Source organism: Paroedura picta, chromosome 11 (assembly GCF_049243985.1).
Source record: "Paroedura picta isolate Pp20150507F chromosome 11, Ppicta_v3.0, whole genome shotgun sequence".
Taxonomy (NCBI): Eukaryota; Metazoa; Chordata; class Lepidosauria; order Squamata; family Gekkonidae; genus Paroedura; species Paroedura picta.
Window position 1 is genome coordinate 26,450,766 of NC_135379.1, and position 26,261 is coordinate 26,477,026.

Below are 26,261 nucleotides of genomic sequence, written 5' to 3' on the forward strand. Positions count from 1 at the left end.
GGAAGCTCACTTGACCTTAACCAGGGCCAGGGCTTTCTCCGTCCTCACCCCCACCTCGTGGAATAAGCTCCCAGAGGAGAGCAGGGCTCTGACAGAACCAGAACAATTCTGCAAAAGAGATCTCTTCTGCCAGGCATTTGGTTGAGGCCAACCGAAGCCAACAACATCCACTGGGTCCCCAAGCCTCCCTACTATGAATCCAAACACTCTGTACAGACTAACCATCAGACTTTTAGCACTCTGATGTTATTAATTATTGTTCTCTCTGTTTACCGCTGTTACCATCACTATTGTTATTTATCTGATGGTTACCAAGTTTACTATATTGTACCTGTTCCCTATGTTTTATGTTAAAGGATGGAGTAGGTTTTAGCTACTCACAATACATGAAAATGGCCACCTATTTCTTATACAGTGGTCCACTGACTATGGGGCTTTTTGCCCAGCAAGACAATGAAAGATGCCTTTTGGAGCCTAGATGGCTGCCTAGAATACAAGCCCTCAGGATCACAAAGGCTAGCTACTCCTATCGTGTGGAAATCAAACATCAGTCATTATTACTGCTGATGGAACACAAAGATTCCTGAATGAAAAATAATTTTAGACAACTTTAGTTTTACCATCGTGTACTGATGTATATTCTAGTCTGATCGGTCAGTGATGACTTAACTCTACATATCTTTCATAGTCACAAATAAAAAAAACCTGCCATTATTGTTTATATTTTCAATAAGGACACCTTTCCTTATAAGCTAAATTTGAAGAGTGGCTGCTTAATTTGTTACTAGAAAATAAATCAGGTCACAGTACAATGAAAATGTTTGCTTGGTGGAAATGCCAGATGAATGTCAGATATGAACAAACAAAATAGAATGTATGCAAGTTAATGAAATTCAGTGGTGATACTATTACACATGAGCATGTTATAATCAGAAGAATAAATTCTAATCTTAAATGGTGTAGAGTTCAAAGGCATTTCAGTAACTCAAAAAAGATTCAAAATTATGAAAGGAACTGTGGAACAACTTCTGCAAGCCCAAGGGGCTTTACTTAATCAGTAGTGCTCCCCAATAAAGGGAAATTTCAAAAGTAATTTATGGTATGGTAATTGGGTCAACCTTTTTTTCGGTCAGAAAAGTCTGCTAGACTGTAGCTAACACTTTGCTTAATACTCAACTTCTCTTTGTTCCTGAAGTTAATTCTAATAACTGTGCTAAGAAAGCAGAGATCACGAAGAATGAAAGGTCATAGAATAAGAAAAAGGGTGTGAGTGAAAAAGGATTTAAGTGATCCATAATTCTTTAACAGCAAAATGCTACTGAAGCACAATATCTATGTAAGTATAGTGATAATGCCCAAATAATAGAATGGAATGCGTCAGCTAGTAGTGACTCACCAGTATCTGAAATACATGCACGTAGCTGTACGAACTCCTCAGAAGACACATTTGAAAGATCATCTAATGACTGGAAGAAAATAGTCAAAATTTTTATCATTTAAATATGTATTGTATATTAGCAAGATTATTCAGGTTATTGTAACCCGCTGCAGGACATATATTAAGAGCGGCAGGTAATAAATCCAATAAATAAATAAGATAAAAGAACTGGTTTATCAAGCCCATTCTATCCAGAATTTGATTGCCGAAAGCTTCATAACCAGCCAGCAAGACACAAAGTGACGATCAACCCTATGTTTGTTTGTTTATATACTGCCCTCCTTTTCGGTTCATAGTGGTTTACATTATAACTCTCATATACAGTACAGTATTCAAAAAAATAATGCCTCTAAACAAGGAGGTTCCATTTAGCTATTGAACCCACAGTCAGTAAAATACTTTAACAAATGTGTCTAATCCTTTAAAACCTTCTCTGGACCCATGACACCCATCCAACTACTGCCCTGTCCTTGCATTTCTGGGGGAAATGCTTGAAAAAGCTGTCATAGACCAACTTTCAGCATACATGGAAGAAGCTTCAGTATTAGACTCATTGCAGTCTGGTTTCTGGCATGGCCATGGGGCAGAGGCAGCGCTAGTCGCCTTATGGACGACCTTCATTGTCTGCTGTCTGGGTCCAAGTATACCTGAAGGTTCACCTCTGCCTACACCCCTCAAAGAGCCTATCTCCAACCTCCTGGTGGTCCTTGGTCCCAAGGAAGCCTGCCTGACCTCAACCAGGGCCAGAGTTTTCCCCATCCTGGCCCCTACCTGGTGGAATGAGCTCCGAGAAGAGATCAGGGCCCTGGCATAACTTGAATAGTTCTGCAGGGTCTGCAAAAGGAGGCTCCTCCGTCAGGCATTTGGTTGAGGTCAACTTGAACCACCACTTTCCATTTGCCCTCAAGCCTCCCTCCTACAACAACCACTACAAATTCGCCCAACCCACTGGGCCTCATTATGAGTTGAATTCAATGCTATTCGCTGTATTCTGCCATTCTATAATGTTGTTATTGTTATCACCATGTTATTATTACAAATGGAGTTACCTTTATCGTTCATGTTTCATGTAAACCACCCTGAGCCTTTGGGGAGGGCGGTATATAAATACAATACATACATAAAATCATCTAAGCTCAGGGCCAACTATGCAGAGTGAGAAAACTTGAAAATGAAAAGGAGAGTCATATAAAAATATCAATAAAAATTAAACCTTAGCATAAACAAACCCATAATAGTTAAAATGTTTAGCATATCTGTCTCACTGATGTGCTAATTTTTTCATTTCCAATTTCAATAACTAAGTTGGCTTCAGAGCCAACATGCAGCATCACTAATATAGCCTCAAGAATGATAGAGTGTCCTTAACACCCAGCCTGACCATCTAAGATCTCCTTCGGTGCAAGCGTGGTAACTTAGAGATCAGTGTGTCAAGTTAAGATATGAGAGGTCAGGGTTCAAATCCTCAATCTGCTATGAAGATTCTAGACATTCTCTCTTAGCCTAACATCTCATGGGGCTGTGGTGAAGACAGAATGAGGATGGGTGAAACATGCATCTCAAACTTGGAGGATAGGATAAAAATAAATTACATACAGCTATTAAACTGGGTAGTTTTTTAAAAAAAATTAAGCTACTTTCTTATTCATTTGTTTAAAGCATTTATTAGCCACTTTTCTCCCCTGTGCTTTCAAGATAAATAAAATGATTTTTAGAATGTAATAAAACAATATGAATAAAACAACAATGATAAAAAACACATACATAAAACACTCCAATTAGGGCTGCCAAAAAATAAAAAAACTAAATCAGTCAAAAGCAGTCCTGAACAAAACTGTTTTCAGCTTGCAGCCAATAAATTATTTTCCATAATACAGTACCACAGAAATTATGCGGTAAAGATGTGGCAAGGACATGTGGTTTCTATGGTGACACAGCAATTGAGTTTTAAAAAACTCCAATAATGGCACAACTTATAAAATCTTATAACATTTTACAAGAATAAATAGTCTGTCATGTATATCTTTTCAAGCATTTCAAACATGAGAAAACAGATCCTCAAACATGTACATATTACCCCAATGCCACTTATTCTTTTACTCTCCAGAAGACCAATGGTTAAACGTCTAAAATCTGATTTTAGAAAGTCTGAGCACATTCTAAAGCTGGAGATGTACAGTATCAAGCAGTCCCTATATTTGATGTGAATGAACAATTGCATATGGATCATAACCATACAGAAAATTATTTATGAATCTAAGTAAACTGAATTCATTGTCAAAATAACCAAGAATGTGCCATTTGTTGTTTTAGGTTATGTTTCTAACAAACACAAAAGAGCCACAGATCGATCTATAGCTAAAATACAATTTTCCAAGGTACACTTACCAAATTAATGCTTCCTGTAGGAGACCCATTAAATGATTCTGCAATAAAAATACAAGTCTTTATTTTTAAGCCAAAATTCAAAAGAACTACAGTGTATCAAGTAAATAAACATGGCATTCAAATTTACTTGATGAGATATAAATTAAGATTCAAATCCAGATGCAAGCTGCTCTTAATAAATTTGCTACTGTATATATAACTCTCTTGCTCATAATAAGCCTGGAAGCCTTGGCTTATCTGCCAGTATTCTCCCAATTTCTGTTCTCATGATGGACCAAGACTGGATATTTGTGTAAACAAGACTTCTACCAATCTGAGAAAAGCCCTGGGTTTGCAGAAAAATCTGAAATCTTCAACAATATCACCAGTCTTTAAGCCTTGGTTTCTGTCAGTAAAAGACAGGTATTTGGAAGCAAGCCCCTTTCCAGGGCAATTTTCACCTCTGAGACCAAATCAAAAACAGGGCAGAGGCAGGCCAGCATCCACTGGGTGACATGCGACCACTCTACCTGCATGAGACTCCTCTATGATGGCTACTTGATACTATTCAACAGCAGCTATCCCCAAAAAAGCCAGTTTCAGATTAGGGATTTTGGAGACCCACATTCAAATTCCTGCTCTGCCATGGAAACTCACTGAGTAACCCTTTTCAAGAAAGAAAGAGGAAATAGTGGTCAAGAGGAAAATTAGGCCCCTTGAGAGTCTCAAATTTGTAAGATTATAATCCAGTGGTTAGTATGCTTATATAAGCTTATAATGTACAGAATAAAATTCAATTAGGTTTCCATCAAAGATCCAAATGTAGATTGACTGCAGAATGTAAAGGAACATGTGAAAACCCACCAATTAAAAAAATTGTAAAATGAGGAAATTCCCTTGCTCTGATACTTATCTCTGCCTGCCCTCTCTGTCAACAATTTGTGTTTGAGTTATCCTTTGGTAATTGTGGGCATCCTTGTTTTACCCCCTTGTTGATTGGTATTTTAGGAGTAAGACTCGCAAGGGGGGTGAGTTTGACTTGGCAACAGGTAGAAGAATAGAGTTTCCTTATAAGATATAGGAGCCTTTTATCTAACTTTAACAGCTTATCCCAGTGAAGATCTCTAGGGATAGAATCAAAGACCCCCTTAAGGTCCAGAAAAGCTGCAAAGAGCTTTGGACCCTCTTTCTTACTATATTTGTTGACAAGGTGGACAAGGATGGTGCAATGATCAAGGGAGGATTTTCCTTGACAGAATCCAACCTGCTCAGAGCCTAGAATCTTTTCCTTAGTCAACCACAAGGTAAGTTTGTTTGACAGGAGTTTGGCATATAACTTCCCAACAATAGAGAGAAGGCTGATGGGTCTATAATTGGTTGGGAGCGAGCGGTAACCCTTTTTAAATACTGGAACAAAGATTGCATTTGTCCATGAATCAGGCATTAAGCCTGTTTTGTTAATTACAGTAAAGAGAGCAGCCAAGAGAGGAGCCCACCAGTCTGGGAAGGTTTTAAGCAGCTCAGGAGGGATCGCATCAGGTCCTGGTACTTTTCTAGGCTTTACTTGATCAATACAAGCCCTGACTTCATCAGGCATCACTGGGGCCCAGTCTGGGATATCTGACAGGTTGATCTCGGGGAGGCTACAGGAGCTTACTCTGTCCTCATGGAATAGGTTTAAGAAATATTCATACCAAGTAAGGGAGGGGATGAAGTTTGTTAAAGAAGATTTCTCATGAAAGGCTCCTGAAACTAGGACCCAGAATTGTCTTGTATTGTTGGTAACTGTAGCCTGCACAAGTTGTTCCCATTGTTTTTAATATAATCCTCAACTTCCAGGTTCCTACATATAAACTGAGATCTTGGGGTACATGAAAATCAGCCATATCGCAGCCCTGTAGTCATAGCCATATATAGGTAAAAGCCATCCATAGTGGCATGGAAGTAAAGTTAGCCAAATAAGGTGTACTTCAATGATCTTTTTAAAAGGATTTAAAGCACAGGATTACCTTTGACTGAGAAATTATAAAGCTATTGATTGAAGGATTCATATCTTAAATCCAGTCACGGAGATTGTGTCCAGTTCCCCCATATCTCAAGAGGTCATCTGGTAGTGAATATCGTGACTGAATTCTATTAATCTGTTTGGCTCTAAATCTCTCTAGGTCCATCAGTAGTGTTAGGCTCTGCTGGCTGTAGGAATCAAAATTGTCTCAAATTCTGAGCCTATGTGATCTGGTAATGCAATATATTTAAACGGCTTCAAACTTAAAGCTATCAACTTACCTCCTTCACCATCATCTGAACCTCTGAAGCTAGGATCTTTCAGCATATCTAGTTCAGCAAGCATTCGCACATACAGTACATGCTGTTTGAATGAAGGGTAGAATCTCTCATCTCGTAGCATCAGGTCATACACCTTATGGAATTAAAGTGAAGGATTATCCAAGCTATATAATTACATTTTAGTGAAACAGTATATTGCATTTATCATGTTTAGTGGCTTGTCTCATTAAAAGTTGCATGACTGACATGAAGGCTGCAGTCTTAAAGATCACCAAGTATTAACATGGGACTTTCTGTTGAGCAGACCTATTTAAGATCAGTCCTTAAGGATAAAACTGGTTCTCAGCATGGATGTGAAAATTTGCTGAATTCTTTAACACATAAACATGCATCAAGGATACACAAACAAACTCTACCCTCATGAAAGGGCTATCACAATCAATACATTACAGAAAGTTTATGAAGTTGTGTGTATTAGGCAGGTTTGTAGGCACATGAAGTCTATGGCTTTTAAATCAGAGAGAACAGATTTTGCATACTAAATTCAACTATCAACGTAGAGTTTAAATATGCTTATGACTTCTTAAAATTTATTCTATTAAGAATATAATTGTAGAACAGCTGTGGATGTGTGTGTTTTAAGTACCATTGTTCCCAATGGCAACTCTATGAATTGACCTCCAAAATGCCATTAACAGGCTTGCTCAGGCCTTGCAAACTGAGGGCAGTGGCTTCCCTTATTGAGTCAACTGATCTCATGTTGAGTCTTCCTCTTTTCCTTGCATTATTGTCTTTTATAGTGAGTATTTTCTCCCAAGTATGATAGCCTCAATTTAGTCCTTTTAGCTTCTAGGGAGCGTTCAGGTTTGATTTGATTTAGAACCCAAACATAGTAATGGAGAATACTACGGTATGAATTATCTTGATCTTCCTTACCCTTACCCTTAAGAATTTTTTCTAGCTCCTTCATGGCTGCGCTTCCCAGTCTCAATTGTCTGCTTTCTTAGTTAGAGTTTTTGCTTGGTGATAAAGCCATGGAATAGAAAATCTGGAACAATTCCAATTTCTTCATCTTCAGCCTTAAGATTGTATCATTCCTCAATAGTTATTACTTTTGTCTTGCTGATGTTCCACAGTAATCCTTGTTTGGCACTTTCTGCTTTAACTTTCAGCAGTTGGATGGAATGCAGATTGAGCATTTCTAGTTTATGGCCCATTGTTTTTTCCATATTTGTTGTCACATTCTTGCTAAGATTTTGATGACTCTTTTTCTTTGTCTTGAAATAGCTCTATTGATCCCACCTACTCCTGATTTGTTTCTCCCAACTGCTTGAGTGCAGCTTTCACCTACACTTTCCTTATTCTGTGATTCAGTATCCCAATACCTCATACTTTGGTGAATCAACAACATGCACATCTTTGCCTCTTACACTTTCAAGATGGCAACTAAACAAGATTTGTTCCAATATATATTGGAACCCAGAAGCTAGTTTGAAACCTTGCTTAAGATGATCACAGTTAATTGCCATTTTACAAATGCAACACAACAATCTGTAGATTATTCAAATGTAGAAAGGGATGTTGGTAACTGCTAATTTTCAGTTTGCACCATATCACAGAAAGCAAACTACAGTGGCATAGAGGAAACTACAGCATATTGTTCCCAGGGGAATGCTTGGCTTTACACTAATTGGCAAAATTGGTCCTAAACCAACAATTTTCACTGATCTACACGAAACAGAGCAGAAATGTGCCATACCTTTCTCTGAACCTCATCAAAGATTTCTGGGGTTGGGTCCTCATGATTCAGTTTTTCTGCCAGCTTCGCTACTAAGGCCTCATCAATATTAACTCTTGGCGATGCCTGTCACAGAGAGCTAAATAAACTTGTGTACTGTGTGACCTTATTTTAATGCCATTCATTTGGGGAAAAAATTAAAACACAGCTACGGTTATTATTAGAGAAAATAAAGCCAGAAATAGGCCATACAAAATAACAAATATGCAACAGATCTACAACAGATCCCCCATTGGGGATTAAGACTGAGTATGGTGTTATTAACCTATTGAAATTTTAAAAATTGCATAATTTGTCACACAACAAAGCAGCCTTTTCAAAGAACTACTAGATCATCCACACAATACTAGATCTTCAGCCAAGCAATTAACACCAGGCAATTAACACCAATGAAACAGGCCTCTCTACTTACAAAGCAGAAAAGAAAAAAACATCAACAGCTCAACAAGGCGGTTTATGAACACAATTCAATATAATTTAATGTAAACAGTAAAAACTGTTTATCAATGTTAATTCTATGAATTCCATTTATAATCCACACTGAGCCAACAGGGAAGGATGGACTATAAAAATAAAGTTGTTATTAATAATATTAATAAGGATTAACAACCCAGTGCCTGGGAACTGTATCTTCTGTTCCATATAAATAACCACTAAAACAAATGGGTGGAAGAGGGAGTTATTCAACTCTTTCATCCCTTCTGTTCATAACATTGACAAAGGTTTGCTACTATACTATTCTTAGATACATTCTGTCCCCAAGCACAATAGGGATGAGAAGGTCTTGAAATCAAGAAGTGAAAATAAAGGGGGAAGGGACATAGAAAAATTAGGTGGAGAGAAATAAAAATGAATGTGAAAAGTATGGAAAAGAGGGAGAGAAATTAAGGAAAAATGAGTGAAAGGTTGCTTTGTCTTATAACACCTAACTACTGTTTCACAAAATCTGGCTGAACTGGGGCAAGGAAAGGTGAGGAAAACTAGACACTTCTAGAAAATGATCATGTAGGCTGACAGTTAGACCATTTCTGCACTGGTAATTTCACTGCCCTGGCTCCCATACTGGAGCACAAATCCAGGGCGGATAAGGTGCACGAGGCCAAATGCTCCCCCGTGTGGGAGCAAGAAGAGGCGGGGCAACCAGCCCGACTCAAACTCCAGCCTGCAGTCCAACACAAAGCCTCCAATGTGGAAACGGTCTTAGTGTAGCAGCCATCGGTCAGGGTTGTTTGTCTTGCTCAACTGCTGGATTATCTCATGGGTTTAGCATTATGTTAAGCAACTCTGCATCAATCTTGGAGAAACAGTAGTCTAGCCAATACTAGAGTGTCTTTAACTGTGCACAGACTTCCCAGTGCCTCTAATGGCTGAAGCCATAACTGCAATAAAAAATAAATGGAAAGTTGTTCGGCTGTATGCAGAATGAGGCTGGCTTCAGAGGCCCTGCAGCTGATTTGGGCCCACAGCATTTTGTCCTCTCCCACCCATCCCCCTCTGTCAGCAGCCCTTAGACCCTCAACTTGCCAATTTGCCTTCGATGCTGAGGTTTCAGTGTTTACAACTTTATTTGAAGCTTGTGATGCAATGTTTTTCTTTTATAAGTCACTTCCACGAGCACATTCCCAAATGCAATTACAGTCTGCTCAGCTTTCCTTTAGTGGCAGTTCCTACCTTCTCTGACAAATACTGGTCATAGACTCCAACTGCAGCTGTTCTTAACAGGTCTTTGGTTTGAGTTGTCTGATGCCTTCCGTCTTTCTTAGGGCTCGATAGCACAGCAAGCTGCTGCTGTGCTGTAACCCTGTATCCTTCTACGGTCATCCAGAAGAAGAGATGCGCTTGGCCTCCCACCTGCTGCATGTAATCTACCAAAAAAAATCCATAATCTATGAGGATTAAAATATTCAGTAAAATAATTTATTTTGATGGACTGAAGGTGATAAGTTTTTTGGGAAAAAATGAAAATAGCAAAACTATGATGTTCATCTGAATTTTGGACCAAAACCATACAAATAAAATTATATAAATGCCACAAGCTTTGAAAGTATCAGATTTGTAACCTAGTACATAATACGTAATATTGCATTCCTAATAGAAACAGCCCTGAACAGTAACTAGGAAAACAGAAACCCAGATTAATATCAGCACAAAAGTGCACCTACTCAGAAGTACCTCCTAAATAAGTAAATTTAGAATTGCAGTCTTTGAGTGGAGTAACAACTCCACTCCTCAATGCCTCCCTCTTTATGGAGGCACAAGCTGCAAGAGTAGACAGCTGGCATTGTACACCAAGCCAAACTGCTAGCGCCCTACTTGGCCCTGAAACACCTAGCCATAGTGACCATGTGACAACCACCTCTACACTGGACTTCTGCAACTCACTCTATGCAGGCTTACCCTTAACCTTGATCCGGAAACTACAACTGGTCCAAAATGCAGCAGCCAGGGTCCTCGTGGCCAGGGGAGCTCACTCTCCCACAACTGCACTGGCTACCAGTTTAATTCCAGATCAGACTTAAGGTTTTGGTAATCTCCTTAAAGGCCATACACAGTCTGGGTCCAGTGTACCTGAGAGACTGCCTCACTGTCTACACCCCTCAAAGAGCTGTTTTGTTGTACAGAAAAGTCTTTAAAACTTTGTAGAGAAATTGCTTAGTAGTCACTGCTTAAACAACAAGCATAAGTTTCTTCACCTTAAAAATACTTCAGTCTGTGAAGGCAGAAGCATTCATACCCAATTCCAAGTTTCCTTATTGACCAATTTATTTTATTGCACATTTATACTGCTCTTCCAAGAAGCTCAAGGTTACTTGATAGTGCTCACATCCATCCATCCCTTTAGAAGTGATTTATTTCAGGGAACAGCTACTTATCCTGTTTCCCTAATTCAGGATCCTCCTTGATGCTCTCACTATGCTTAACCCTCCTTCACTGTTCTCATTCCATTCTCAACTGTCATTCCTAACTGACCCTCCCAACTGCAGAATTCCATCTGAATTTCCTATCACTCAAGGTTCTCTGGCTGGCTTAAGAGTATTCACCATTTACTCTCCCATATAGCATCTTATGAATACATTTCACAAAATCAATCAGGCTTTTTAAAAAGAAAAAAAATGATGTTTTCTTACCCATAAAAAATTGTAGTGCAATATTGTGTACTAGAATGTTGTCCAGAGGGACTGTGCAAAGTTTTCCACATTTTACAGCCAGTTTCACAGTATCTATTTCCTGGATAAAGACCACAGCCCATTAATAGGCTCCTTAGTTAAAACAGATATAACAAAACAATACCATTTAAGAATCACCATGTATGCAATCTTCCCAACAACCTGCTCTTGTCACCTTGGCTCATTGACAAGGCTTTCAGATTAGTAAACATGGCCAGGACTGTGAAAGCTTTAACATTTCAGTCTTTGAGACTGGAATTCTCAATGGAATACACTGAATTGGGAATGATCTAGGCTCAGGCCTGACTTCGTCATTTAACAGACATATAATAAAAAGTAGTTTTATTGTTAGAAAGATCCAACAAAAGATATATAAATTTGTCAATTTAGAATCATATTAGGAATATCTATTAGTCATGCACATACGTATATAAAGAGCTCAACAAGTTGGGTCAAGTGCATGAGAACAGTGAACACTTGAATACTGATACAATATTTTTCATTATTACCCATTGATAGAGATTGGCCCAACTAAATATGCATCACTGTAAAACCTTATCACAGAGAAAATACACTTACTTTTCCAGTCTGCAATCTCACTATTCTTGAATCACATACTTTCTTCACAAACAATAAGCTATTGATTTGATTTTTAATATTATTGATATCTGAAAATAAACACATGAATAAATAAAACTCAAAAGTACAGGCAGCATTAACTGGAGTATTGCAATATTGTGACAAAGTAAGCACTATTTAAAGTTGATACTTTAAGACATGCATTTGACGTAAGGATGGAAAAGACATCAAAATATCGTTATTCCTGTTGGGAACAATGAAGTACACAAAAGGTAGTGTTTTTCCAGAGACTTGAATGCTGGTTTTGTCAACTAATGGTATAGTATACCCAGACAGTCTGGGCTTACACTGAATTTTCAGAAAACAAAAAAGGAATATTCCTACTGGAAAGAACAATAGCATTACAAAGATTTTAGAAAAAGTTGACTTGAGGAATTAGCTTTTTTATTTTTATTTTTTGCTTTTAAATGAACTGTATTCTGACAATGTCACTTTAGCTACCTTTAAACGGTTGGACTAGAAGTCAGTTACTGAAATCCTACCATCATTATTGCAGGTATTACTGGAAGCTGTGCCTGGGTTACTAAGATGCTGAATTCATGTAGCCAATAAAGTCTGCTTTTTGTTTCTTGCCTCCCCTGAATGCAAAGCTGGGTATGAAAGTGCAAGCACAAGGAACTGAACATAAATACCATAAGCCAGATCTGGAGTATGCCTTGTTCCTTAACTTGACTACCACAATAAAAGAAAAAATAGACCCAACAAGCAAATATCAAGTTAATGCATAATTCAGAACTCTTATTGTAAGAACAAAGTATATATAATATTACATACAATATTTGCATTTCTAAAATAATAAGAAATGTAGGTGAAATCTACATAACTTCAAGAGCAACATCTGGTCAATAATTAAGATCTAAAATAGGTCTCTAACACCATCTTTTCAGATCAACTTTTAAGGTAAATTGTATCAAAGAAGCTAAACATGTACTTGAATACTTTCCAGTTTTTAAAAGTGCAAGATTTTCCAGGACATTTGGATATTCCAGGACATTTGGATATGCACACCCTCCACCATCCTTATAAAGGTAACTTAGGTAGAATAGGAATGACATGTGTGGTAGAATTGGAATTACTTAGGTAGAATACGAATGACAGGATTGATTTCCACATGGTATGCCGGCATTCTGTGCTACCTATTCAATAATGTTTTGTTTCGTCATTATCTCCCTTAGACAGTGAGCGCTATGCCTTGCAAAAGAGGAACGTTTTAAGAAAGCATTCAATTTCAAAGCAGTATGGTGATTCAGTAGTTAATACCCTCTCTTATTTAGTCTGATTTGGTTTCCACGTGACTGTTTAAAGTAGTGCCCCATCATGGGGGAAAGGGGTGTCTATAAGACCACCACACAGGTGTGTAGAACAGTGGTATTTGAATAAGGAGACCATATTTTAACATTGGTAAAGCGGGACACCACTGACGATGGCGGGGGGGTTCTTGATTAAAAATTTGGTCTACATGGAACAACAAAAAGTTTCATAGAACGCACAGAACACAAAAAGAGTATTGTAATATATATATTTTTTAATTTCAACGTATAATTTGCCAGGTACCCCCAGATGTCACTCCAAAAGTGGGACAATCTGGTCACCTTACATATGAATGTTCTAGATAAACACTAAAACATAAGGGAAGAACAAAAGACATCGTAGACATGAAGAAGCTAGAGATCTAAGCTACACTACAGAAGACCTAAGTGTGAATGAGAGGGAATGGACACACACTAGTTTTACATAAGCAGAACTTTCAGATTTGAAGCAATGTTCTGAACCCTCATTCTACCCTTGTCCATAAACTACAAGCCACTATGACCTATATAGCTCAGTTGGTAGTGCTGGCATGAATTAGTCATTTTCGTTGGAATTCTTGTTCAACCCTAAACTTGCTGGGTGGTTTTGTGTAATTCACCATCTGCATTAGAACAACATGAAAATACTGATGGCTTGTATCTCTCATTTTTCACAAAGAAACAACCTGAAGCTTGCAGCTAATTCAAAAGAAACAATCATTTTAACATACATCAGCTAGTTTTTATGTTTTGTTTAAACATTATACATTATGATGATGGTTATAAGCTGTAAATGTAAAGCATTTAAAATACGAACCATCCCCAGCTGTATCTAAAGATCGAAGATACTGCAATTCTTCCATTGCTTTATCCCTTACTGCTTCCAGCTCTCCTACATTGTCACTTAGTTTAATAATGTTCATAAAGGCCTCATAGCTGCAAACGGAATCACGGATCTAAAAACACATAGAAGTAGTCACAATATTTAATTAAACAAAAATTAAATGCACAAATAATCATTATTTTCCCCCTTTAAATCATTTTTTCTCTCCCATTTCCAAAATTGGTGCTTTTAACCTTAAGATTGCATCCTTCCAAAAGCAGATTTTATAATGCAGCCCTCCTTGTTATCAGCATTCACATTCCCTGATAAGGGAATGGAATTTTTGATGGTTCATGCCTCTACTGAGATTTTTCTGTGAGGTGTGTTTCCATGGGTTCTGGCTTCATACTACTTCGGTTTATCACCATATTTCTACATGCATTTTTGTGTCTTTAGTTTAAGGATAAGTATATACAATTATATTAAAGTTATTAACAAGATACAACCAACCAACTTGAATTCTGAATAAAATGCAGACTAATCTCCCCTTGCACTCTAAGACAAGCACTCCTACGATGGGGCACCATCAGCTCAGCTATTGCACTTTCACAAAACATTTACAGTCTCATGGAACAAGTGGTCCAGTAAACACTCTTCTCATTATTACACATACAGTGTTAATAATTCATTGCTAGGTTCTGTTTGGATTCATGGGATAAGTTTTCTCATTTCTGTGAAACGCTTTCTAGTCTAAGTACTGTATAGCTAGAAAACTTTTGCCTGAAAAAGACCACAGCATTGGAATGTTAAAAAAATCAAACTATTTCTTTATTAATAATTTATGTGATTAACAATGTATGCGAATATTTATTAAAATATGTAGATAATGTAAACATTTATTACATAATTTTGAATATTAACTTCCTTTTCTGCTTCTGGAAGGTGTTTCCATCCATGGAAGGGTGGGAATTAATTTTTAGAAATACCCACAGAAGATCCCTATTTTGCTTTATCACAGCGTTCCTGAGGCTCACTGACTCCAGGAGTATGATTTTAGAAGGGGCCACATATGCCATCTAGTCAAACCTCCTGCTCAATTCAGGACCAGCCTAAAGTACCCATGATAAGTCCAGCTGCTGCTTGAAGACCACTATTAAGGGGCTCCTTAGGCAGCCAATTACACAGCTGAACTACTCTAAATGTAAACATTCTTTTCCTGATAGCTAGCTAGTACTCTTCAGCATGTAGTTTAAAGCCATTACTCTGCTGCCAATAGGAATAGTTCCCTTCCCTTCTTTAAGCGGCAATCAGCAGTAGGAAGTGAGAGGTAGAAAATACTTGTTCATCTAATGGAACTCCACTTCGTATATGATGAAATCCATCCCTTAATAGTTTTCTGATACATTTGAAGAAATTAAAATATAATGAGAAATTTAAGGTAGACTGTGTACAGAGAGCACAGTGAATATACTGAACTTACCATCCATATGACATACTGATTAATATAATCAGGATCACTGAGCTGATTTATTAATGGAAGAATAATTCCTCGAGCAATGATTTCCTGAAAAATAATGGACAATAAAGTTACAGCTATGCCTTCCTGTTGTCACATCCTTCTTTAAGTATTAATTTTATCAACATTTCTAGTTAAAACTATAGTATGCCAAAGAAAGCAGATAAAAATAAGCAAAAACTCTCACATAAAACATGAAATATTCTAGTGATTATTGATTTTCAGCCTTCGTCGACTTATATTAATAAACCCACTACACTACTTTGGATTTTCAAGAGGGCATAAAAGCTCATCTACGATTTTACCTAAGCAACAATTAAATGGACCAAATCTATTCTAGTCTAGTTCCTCAGACAGTGTCTTCCTTGCTGCTCCCCACTACACCTCTGCCTCCTGTAGCCAGGACAAGGCCATTTTGGTTTAAATGGAGCTGTTGTGTATTTTAGGATACTTAGGTTTTTTTCTGCCTATATGTTTTGGGTTATTAGCTAGAATTTACTATTCTACTGAAAGTAAGTGCTAGAATTTGTAAGCTGCCTTTCATAGAAACATAGAGTTGGATGGGACTCCAGGGTCATCTTGTCCAACCCCCTGCACAATGCAGAACCTTTAGTCAGAGAAAGGTGGAAAGTAAATACATAAAATGAAATCAATATGTTTAAGACTGAGATGTAGTTAAACACTGGTCTTCAGCTAGGATTTCACTACAAAGCAAACATGGGTGTAGGATATTTCTAACAACTGTACCTCTTTGATTGTTATCTCACTATCAAATTATGGTTTGGAATCAGCAACGTGCAAGCAGAAACATAACATAAATAGACTTAGTGCAGCTCTGCTTGTCAAAGAGTCTGTGCAAATCCTAGCACAATAAATCACAGTGCCCCCAAAATTGGTTGCATAAGAACTTGTGCAAACTGGCATGCAAGCAGGGATACAATAAGTCTGATTTAGTACAAGTGGTTACGGCTGTCTTTTTCTTGCACAAAAGCTCTAGTGTAAGAAGAACAAAAGTTGTGACAATGCAATTTAATATTATAATTAAAACATTAATTAGCTAAATAACTGAAATTCATTTGCGGTGACCTAGGTTACAGAAAGAAGATTTAGTATAGAGCTACTGCAATCACAGTATCATCCTAAGAACCCTTTCCTGGGAGTAAGCCCCACTGAATAGACTTCAATAGGATTCTGAGTAGATCTGTTTAGGATGTCAGCTCTCAAGTCTCAGGTTGCTTATGCAGAAACCTGTCAAAACACAGCTCATAACATAACAGCTGAGTAGTTTCTGTGTAGAGAGTTCACAGTTAGCCCAATTAGAAGTGATAATTACAGTTGAGGTGGAGCCAAGAAGCTCAGCTGGGGGCAGACAATGTATGGAAAATGGAGATGAGTACCTTTGAAAGGCAGTCACAATGCAGGCCATATTCATGTATCCTTCTGGGGCCAACAAAATGGTATTTCCTTCTAGTTGGTATCCAAAACTAATCAAACTATTTAATACTGAAGAAATACTGCCATCTTCATTTAGGACCCTCAATAGAAGGCACAATATATGTTTGTTTGTTTTTTTTACATAATGGGGATAATCCAGCCTCTTGCTGGTGCAACACTTCCAAAGGGTCAATACAGCCCTCTTGGCTCTCCTCCATGCAGCTATATGTAAGTAACAATGGCTATTAGGAAGAACGGGAGATTCTAGATCCTTGCCATTCCCAGCCTCTTGCATCAGCCTAAGGTCTACTGATGCGAAGGTACCAGTGCATGTGTAAAGGTACAAAGAGGGAAACAATAGATCTATGGACATAGGTCCTGAGAGACTGAGCTCATTTAGGAGTTCTACAGTAATCATTTAACATTTAACCAAATAATCCCTTAAAACAGCATTGTTGACAAAGATCAAAAAAGGGGGGGGGGATCTTTCCACAGCTAATAGACCCGGATGTAGCTGCTGCTTATATATACATGATGCATCTCTTAGGCCACTCCTAAGAAAGGAGAAGGAAACTAAATTTACCCTGACAAAATATCTCATGATCTTGTTCTGGAAGTCTCCAGGAGGTAGCAATAAATACAGTAAAACTTCACATAGATCCCTTAGGAACCCTAAAGGCAAAAGACAATATTGCATAATAAAATACAATACAGAAAACTTATTCCTCTCTTATCTTTTAAAAGTCAACAGAAACATGCATACATTACAGGAGGTTTTTAAAAATAAAAAACACAATAATATTTATTTATTTATTCAATTTCTAGGCTGCCGCTCCTGGCCTGCCAGATTAAATTGGCAATGTAAACATATTCCACATTCCAAAAGTTACAGTCCTAACTTATAATACATCCAGCCAGTTTTAAACTAATATAGTTTTTCCACTCATTAATACACAGAACTGAATTCCAAACACATCAAAATACAAATACTCATTGAACATCACTGATCCATCTTGAAATTTCAGTTTATTTCAGATAGCTGATTGTGGTACAATTTCTCACAACAATTCTAAAGAAAGAAATAACCTTCTTCATCTTTGGGAGATGTGCAGACTAGATCACGACAGACTTCCTTCTCCATTTCAACCTCAACTTCAAAAAATGTATCTACAAGATCCTCTGCTGCATATAAACACAAATTGGGAATGTTGAGTTCATCTGAAACATACACTGAAGCATCCATGTCTGTCATCCCTATTAAATTACAACAGCCATACCTCAATTACACTTCTACATTTATTTGTATCTTTTTTTAGCCAGTTATGCTGCTACCATAAGAAATCCATCATAACGTACAGATAATTTGTGAAATAAAACAACTTGATTCTATCTGACTTACATTTGAGCTGAAAATGTTGCTATTAATAAATGTATCCATATTTTTACCTTTGTATGCAGAGATTGTGCAAACTGAAAAGTATATACAGAAGTGTGTACTCCCATCAAAGCCAAGAAACTAAGACAGTAATGAAACTCCCTGTGGTTGGTGGAAATGGTAGAGCAGCATACAATTACTGCTGCTGCATTTCTTGAAAATGAGACTATCTTGGATAGTACAGGGTAATGGCTCTATCAATCTTTATTTGAAAGGCTCTTTTATTTTTAATTTTTTCAAATTCTCAAGAGCAGGTAAAACTATCCCACCTAATCCAACCCATTAAGACATTATTTCTCCATCCCTATGACTGCATTCTTAAAGGAATGCCAGATATCTGAGAGAGAAAAAGATCGCTTATCTGGCAAAAAGAAGTAATTTTTTTCTAGCTAGTCATTTCTGTCTGGATGAAAAGTCATACAAGGCATTCCCCAACTATTATAATAATATGAATGTATGTAATACTGCATAATAATATGAACTAGTGGTTGTGCTGTTGTTTCAGGCATTGCAGCCAGCACCTGTAATATATATAAAACATGACCAAACTTGTGGGAGGAGTTCTACAAACGACAATCAGGCCTACCTGATTGGTCACCTATTCAATGAACAGCCACTCAAGAAGGCTGTCCCGCCCCTGGCTGCATCCCCCTCCAACTTCAACCAGGAAGAAGCGGCAGCCCACTCTACTGACCATAAGCCAGCCAGCAAGTAGAAACTGGGAAGGAGAGAGGGAGGGCCTGGGGCGATAGTCGGCTGCAGCTTCAGTGACGCCTGCGGGGGGGAAAGGAAGGCCCCACCAATGCCACACCCTGAAGCCTCCACACCACCTGGCGATCTGGCTCCACATGGCCCAAGTCTGCTTCTAAGCCACTCGCTTGGAGTGGCTGCGTGGGCCAGGTGGGGTCTTCCCCATGGGCTGCTGGTCCCCCGCAGGGCTGAGGCCATCAGAGCCCTCCCGACCGACCGCCCTCCACCCCATGGGCTGAGGGATGCTACTGCTGCACTGGCCAGGAACACAGCAACTTACCAGCCCTGCACAGACACATCAGCGGTTTCCCAGCCAGCTCCTCAATGGGCTAGCCCTAGCTGTATTCCTGGATGTAACAGGCTTTGCCCCTAGTGACTTTAAATATGCTTTTTACTACATTTAGGTAACAATATAATGTCAAAAAAGATGACACTATCAAAACAACAGTAAACTGCTAACACATGTACAACACAGATATCTGATCTGGAAAAAAATCGCAGAAGACAAATTATTTAAGCTGTCGTGTACTGAGTTACCTTTCATTTTTTCATCTTTTTCTGTTATCCTTTGTTGAGCTTTTCTGAATATTCTGAGATGGGTGCCAAAATCATCTACAAGTCGAGTAGCAAAATAAGGCAGCCAATCTATTTCTTTTGACCTTTTAAAATAAAAGTAACAAAATGACCACATTCTCTTTACAGTCTATATTATTTGCAGTGAACTGACATAGGATAAAAATTATTTAAAACAAAGAATCAAATGACTGCAGTTTGCGGACACCAACAGATTAAGTGGCAGAAACTTTCACTGACAATATTTAAAAGCAGCATGTACAGAAATCAAAACACTAGGGGGCAAACTTTCACAACTCTTTGCTCAACCTCTTTGAAAAAGAACAAAAAAATGGTGGCATAATGACTTAGAAAGGATTTGGCAATCGATAAATTGTTAGTGAATGTGTAACATAATCACAAAAGAACTGTATGTCATTAACAGTTATAGACATCTTCTCATGTCACTCATATACCCACTAAAATAGTAGTAGCACTTTATTAAGAGCACTCCAAATGTCTCACAATAGTACAAGCAAAATTTCACAACCCCCGCAACTCTTCATTAGAACAGATGTTAGTTAAGTACAAGGGGGGGAGGGAGGGAAAGGTAGGAGAAAGCATTTCAGGCCATGTTTGAGGAGGCCAAATATCTAAAGTTTACAATTTTCTAAAATGGCGACCAAAATGATGTTATAGACATAGGTGAACTAAATAGAGCGATGTGCAAATAATAGCTTAGAACTGGGATTCTGGGATTTTTTTTTAAATGCAAAAACAGAGTCTTGCCCTTTGAAAGTGCAGAGAAGATAACGGAGCAGACTTTAAAGGCGGCGATCTGCAAACATCTGAAGGACAGTTTGTTGTTTCCTTCTTTGACTGAGTGCTGGGCTTATTAGATCCATGGATATTGTTTACCTGGATTTCAGTAAAGCTTTTGACAAGGTTCCCCATGATGTTCTAATGGGTAAAATGGAGGACAGGATTTTTGACTGGTTAGGTAGATGGGGCTAGAAAACGGCACCCAAGGAATGGTTGTCAATGGGATTTTATCAGAGTGGAAGAAGGTGAGCAGCGGATTGCCACAGGGCTCAGTACTGGGTCTGGTACTTTTTAACATTTTAATCAGTGATTTGGATTGGAAAAGGGGTAGGGGGACTCCTCATTAAATTTTCAGATGACACCAAATTGGGAAGAGTAGCGAACATTCCAGAAGATAAAGTTCAATTAGATCTGAACACGCTGGAAAAGTGGGCAAACAAGAACAATATGCAATTCAATAGGGAGAAGTGCAGAGTTCTACATTTGGGTCACCAAAAAAAAGAAGCATGCATACTGGATGGGAGATTCACTTCTGGGTAGCAGTGTGCACGGACGTGATCTTGGGGTACTTGTGGAATGTAAGCTAAATATGAGCAGACAATGTGATATGGCAGTAAAGAAGAAAAATACAGGCTTGGCATCACATCACAATCACAAGATGTCATAGTCCCACTGTATACATTGGTCAGACCCCACCTGGAGTACTGTATGCAGTTCTGGAGGCCTCACTTCAAAGGACATGGACAAAATTGAGCGGGTTCAGAAGATGGTGATGAGAATGATCTCGAGCCTTCTGGACCAAGCCCTATGAGGAAAGGCTGAGGGACTTGGGAATGTTCAGCCTGGTGGTTGAGAGGGGACATGATTGCTGTCTTTAAGAATTTGAAAGGTTGTCACTTAGAGGAGGGCAACAGAGGATAAGACACCCAGACCCTGGTTGGAAACACTGCTTTAGGCTGATCCTGCATTGAGCAGGGGGTTGGACTAGATGGCCTATATGGCACCTTCAAACTCTGTGATTCTATCTTTAAGAAACAAAAGACTTTTATGTGGTCAATATGGGTTTGCTAGAAAACCACAATAGCACTGGCCAGCCTTCAAGCCTTTGTTTCTGTCAGTAAAAATTGGGGTAGGGTCCTTTTCAGGACTCTTAGCCTTTAAGGGAAGACTCATCAGGGCCAGGCCTGGTAGAAATCCTAGGAGACTTGTTACTATGTGCCTTTCAGGGCGTACCCAGAACTGGCTGCTTCCTACTATACAACAGAAGCCACCCAAAAAAGCCAATGTGATGTAGTGGTTAGAGCTTCAGACTAGATGACTTCCGCCTAAATTACCTTTCAGGGCTGTTACAATAATAAAATGGAGGAGAGAATGATGTAAACTACTCTGGATTCCCATTGTTGTAGAGGGATACGGTATAAAGAAAGTGGGGAAAGGTAAAGATATAAGGGTTGATAGGAGTAGGGCTAGAGGAAATTGAGATGCCCCCCTTGTTTCCCCAAATACACAAATATTGTGTTTGCCAGCTGTGCAAATATGATTTTTCTGCTGCTCTCAGCCTTACATAGGAATTTGTGTGTCCAGACAGAGCTGCCAAAAACTCTGATGAACTGGTGATTTTTATATTTTCAAGGAGAGAGATTCCAGAAAACTACAAGATACTTCATTTGCATTCAGCAGCACAATGCAATCTTATTAGGCATTCAACACCTCCTGATCTCTATTGTAACAAAGTTGCAAAGTACAGACTTTGGGAGTCTTCCAACAAGCCCTGAAGCATCTTTTTCTCTCTTTCTACTTCCCCTTTTTCTTTTTTCATTTCCACTTAACATCCAGCCTGATGAAGAGCTCTAAGAAACTGGAAAATCTATTATTTGATATTTCTGATGTTTTTAGATTTTGTTTTCATTAGGTACATGGATACTTTACTATGCTGTATATATAGTCCTTTGAAACAAATCAGCAAAGAACAGAACAAATTTCAGTTACAAAGACAGTCGTATTTTACTGTTCAAAGAAGTAACAATTCCCCAATAACAAATCCAAGATACTGTTACGTTTTTGCCTAAACTTAACAGATGGTGTGTTTCTTCTTCTGATGAAAAGGAACACTAACTTCATTCTCTAGAATCAATGAAGCAGAAGTGAAAAGCCCAACTTCCTGAAAATGGAGCGGTGCGTTTCACAGCAGGAAGCGCATATCACTTGTAGCATGTTTCCACAAGAGATGGTTTCACCCAGGGTTTCTTTTGCGCAACCCTACTACAAATTGAAAAACACACAGTTTCTCTTAATGGTGGAACTGAAACAACCTAATAAGATATTATGAAAGCTTCTCTTTCCTTTTGATCTTTTTATTACTGAAGCTTCAACAGATTGAATTTATGAAATATTACTGATTGAATCTTACCGATACAAATTTCCCCTCTGTCAAAAAGTCAATTGCCATTGATATAGGTGATAATAATTCAGCATACATGGATTCTGTCATCAGGCACTTGTCTATTATTTTGTTACGTAATCTGTCGTTTTCAACATACAATTATGAAAACAATAATCCACTGGGAAAAGTTTAAGGAAAACCTTATGAATCAGTTTGACATAGTTCAATCTTACCTAGTAGAAAATTTAATTAGTGCATTTTGAAGAGTCTTCCTGATTTCAACAAGAAAGGAATCATCATCACTTAGTGTGTAATACCAATACTGTACATAGTCTCTCAGAGAAAACTGAATAACCTAAAATAACAACAAATAAAAAATTAATCCCCTATGAAAACAACTCATTCTAGAGGTTTTTAATAAGCGCGTCCAAAAAAGCACCTTCTGCCACTATTTAAAAGGATTATAGTATCAATTAAGGAAGGTATTAAATGCTATGAAAATATCCCCAAATGTTCATAAACTGGGAAAACTTCAGGAGAGATACTGATAACTATTCTAAAAGTGATTTTCATAAGTGTACTTCTAGCAGTCTTCTTGCTGATGAAAGAAATGCATAAGCTCAGCCTTCCATCTTCCACAGTGGACAAGGCATATGGATACATGTACATGTTTAGTTTAGACAGGGTTTTAAAAGTTCTTGGGGAGAGCCATAACTTACCTGGAACTTACTGCATTGTATATCTGATCTACACCATAGTGTTTAGATGAGTGCTTCAGCTAGGGAACTGTATTGCTCACCCTGAAAGCTATTATTATTATTACTATTATTATTATTTTATTTATTACCCGCCTCCCCCCAGAGGCTCGAGGCGGGTTACAAAATTTGGCTAAAATCCCCCATATCCCATTAAAACTACACAATAATAGAAAAACCCAAGACCAGAAACCGCGGCAAAAACACTCCTCCTGAACCTAAAACCCAAATTTTCCACATCTAGAGGGGGAGATGTAGAGGGTGCTGATGGACCTTGCTACCGCCATACTAGGAGGGGGAGGCCCTGATCTTCCTTGCTGCCCAGCCTCAACCATAGACCTGGCAGAAGAGCTCCATTTTACAGACCCTGCAGAATTCCAAAAGCACCCGCAGGGCCCGCAGCTCTTCCAGGAGCTCATTCCACAAGGTCGGGGCCAGGACCGAAAAGGCCCTGGCCCTCGTTGAGGCCAGGTGGACCTCTCTGGGGCTGGGATTGACCAATAAATTGGAACCCGCAGAGCATAAAGCCCTGCGGGGGGGCATAAGGCGAGAGACAGTCCCTCAGATACACTGGGCCCAGATCGCGTACGGCCTTAAAGGTCAAAACCTAATCCGGAGAACAACTGGCAGCCAATGCAGCTGTCTCAGCACTGGCTGGATATGGGCCTTCCATTGTGTACCTGTGAAGACCCTAGCAGCTGCATTTTGCACCAGTTGCAGTTTCAGGAGTAAGCCCAGAGGCAGGTCAGTGTAGACTGAGTTACAGAAACCTATTCTGGAGGTGACCATTGCATGGATCACTGTGGGCAGGTGTTCATAGGACAGATAGGGCGCTAGTAGCCGAGCCTGGCAAAGATGGAAGAATGCCTAGCTAGCAACCTATGATGGTTATGCAGAATCTAATGAATTTATAAACATAGTGTATTCACTGATGTCATTTCCCCAAACCGTGGTTCATTATGACCATTTATGCACTGGAGGTTTCATGCTGGGCTGCAGGCTGAAGTTTTAGTTGTGGCAGGTTGCCCCACCTCTTTCTGCACCCACATGGAGGAGCATTTGGCCTGGTGCACCTCATCTACCCCTGTTCAGTGCTCCAGACAGGGGGGTGGTGCAGTGAAGTTCCCAGTGCATAAACAGTCTATGTGCTGAAAATGCAGATAGGTCAAGACTAGGTAGTGATTTGGGAACAGGGTATGGAGCTATGAAAAATTCTCATTAATTGCCCTCTCAGCTGCTGATCTGGTTCCTTGCCCTTTCTTCCAGAAGGTGTGAGTAAAAGGTAGAAGTCAGAGTTGCAGACTGGCAAAGGTAGAAGAGCTCTCCTAGCTTGGGGGGATAGACCAAAGTTTTCCAAAAGATTTTTCTGAAAGGTTTGGAAAGACCCAAACCATTCCTAACAAAGACAAGAGGGCTTTTTGCATCATTAATTTCATATAAGTGGCTAGGAAGAAAACAAAATGTAAATAAATGCAATCCTTACATGGAGAAGGGAAACAGCAGGGCAGGGGTGTACTCAGCTACACCAGCTTAACAGTTATTCCCAGAAAGAGACTACACAGGCAAAGCTCAGGACCATTCAGCACTTAAGTGTCAAGAGAAATAAAGCTTCATAAGAATGAATCTGTATGCTATAAGTTTGTTCTACTTTATAATACCTTTATAATAGCTATATTGCTCTCCCACACAACAGATTTAACAATGCTTTAACATGGAGGTAACAAAATATTGTGTATATCATTATTACAAAAATATTTTAAAGGCTTACTTGCTGCAGAGGTTCATCAATTATATAGGCACCAGTCAGCCTTCTATCAATTTTAATAGACTTGCTTTCTTGTTTCATTTCATCTATGCACTTTGAGAAAGATTGGACAGTTTTAGTATACTTTCCACAGAGAAATAAAATCATGATAAATGTCTATTTTTACAATAAGAAAGCAATTCCCCTAACAGTCTCCAGTGTGCCAACTTTCTTCCTCTCTTAACAGCAGCCCCTTAGGCCACATCCTCCTCAGGTTTAACCCCACCCTTAAAAAAAAAGCCCCTTACAAATGTGGCACATGAGGGCTGCTCTTAGGAGGAGGAAAATATTGTTTTCACTGAGCTCACGGCACTACCCATGCACTTCCTTGGAACATGGCAATATTTAACAAAAAATATGTTAGTATATATAAAGAATGAGCATTAAAAATTAACTACTCTTATTTAAAGGGGGAAAACTGCTAGGAACTCCATTCAAGAAATTCCCAAACATCATGGTTGGTTCGGCCCTTACACAACATGCTTCTAGAAAATGTAACAACCATCTGCAGTTAATTTATACTGGTGTGTATTTGGCCTTATTTACTGGGGAAAAACTGAACCTTTCCCAAAGCCTCAGAGAAAAGGGGGTAGGCAATCATAAGCCGCATTGAGACTCCTTCAAGTAGTAAAAAGTGGGGTACAAAAGCAGTTCTTCTTCACTCTGGACACAGCTAGTCCAGCAGTCAATGATGGATACAGCCATATCTGTCACATTCCCTGGCTCTACCAAAGCATCAGGGACAGGCATTGATTACTCGGACAGAGAAATGGTCCTGCATGCTAGGCAAAATATTCTACTGTTTGGTGTGTGTATTATCCAAGTACTAAAGGGAGGTTTTCCCAACCTCCTATCTTTATTAGTAGCTTTAGTTTTAACTAAAAATGATTTAACCATTTTTTAAGTACTTGTAGCCTAAGCATGCCATTTGCTCTACATTGGATGGGCAGCCCTCCCCATTAATATCATAGAGTTTCCAGGACACTAGGTGATGCTATATTTG

At 38.7% G+C, this 26,261-nt stretch overlaps 1 protein-coding gene across 4 annotated transcripts in view; it reads right to left on the reverse strand.

The window, feature by feature from the left end:
* SNX13 (sorting nexin 13) overlaps window positions 1-26,261 on the reverse strand; it is a 69,654-nt gene that overhangs the window by 18,235 nt on the left and 25,158 nt on the right. For all 4 annotated transcript variants that reach the window (XM_077304474.1, XM_077304473.1, XM_077304470.1 and 1 more), the window contains exons 4-17: window positions 25,223-25,312; window positions 22,933-23,054; window positions 19,480-19,601; window positions 17,844-17,939; window positions 17,341-17,429; window positions 15,288-15,371; window positions 13,802-13,940; window positions 11,636-11,724; window positions 11,018-11,117; window positions 9,561-9,754; window positions 7,851-7,955; window positions 6,092-6,224; window positions 3,827-3,864; window positions 1,397-1,466 (exon numbers count right to left, since the gene is read on the reverse strand). In XM_077304474.1, coding sequence (XP_077160589.1) covers window positions 1,397-1,466; window positions 3,827-3,864; window positions 6,092-6,224; window positions 7,851-7,955; window positions 9,561-9,754; window positions 11,018-11,117; window positions 11,636-11,724; window positions 13,802-13,940; window positions 15,288-15,371; window positions 17,341-17,429; window positions 17,844-17,939; window positions 19,480-19,601; window positions 22,933-23,054; window positions 25,223-25,312 — 1,471 coding nt within the window. The remainder of the gene's footprint in view (window positions 1-1,396; window positions 1,467-3,826; window positions 3,865-6,091; window positions 6,225-7,850; window positions 7,956-9,560; window positions 9,755-11,017; window positions 11,118-11,635; window positions 11,725-13,801; window positions 13,941-15,287; window positions 15,372-17,340; window positions 17,430-17,843; window positions 17,940-19,479; window positions 19,602-22,932; window positions 23,055-25,222; window positions 25,313-26,261) is intronic.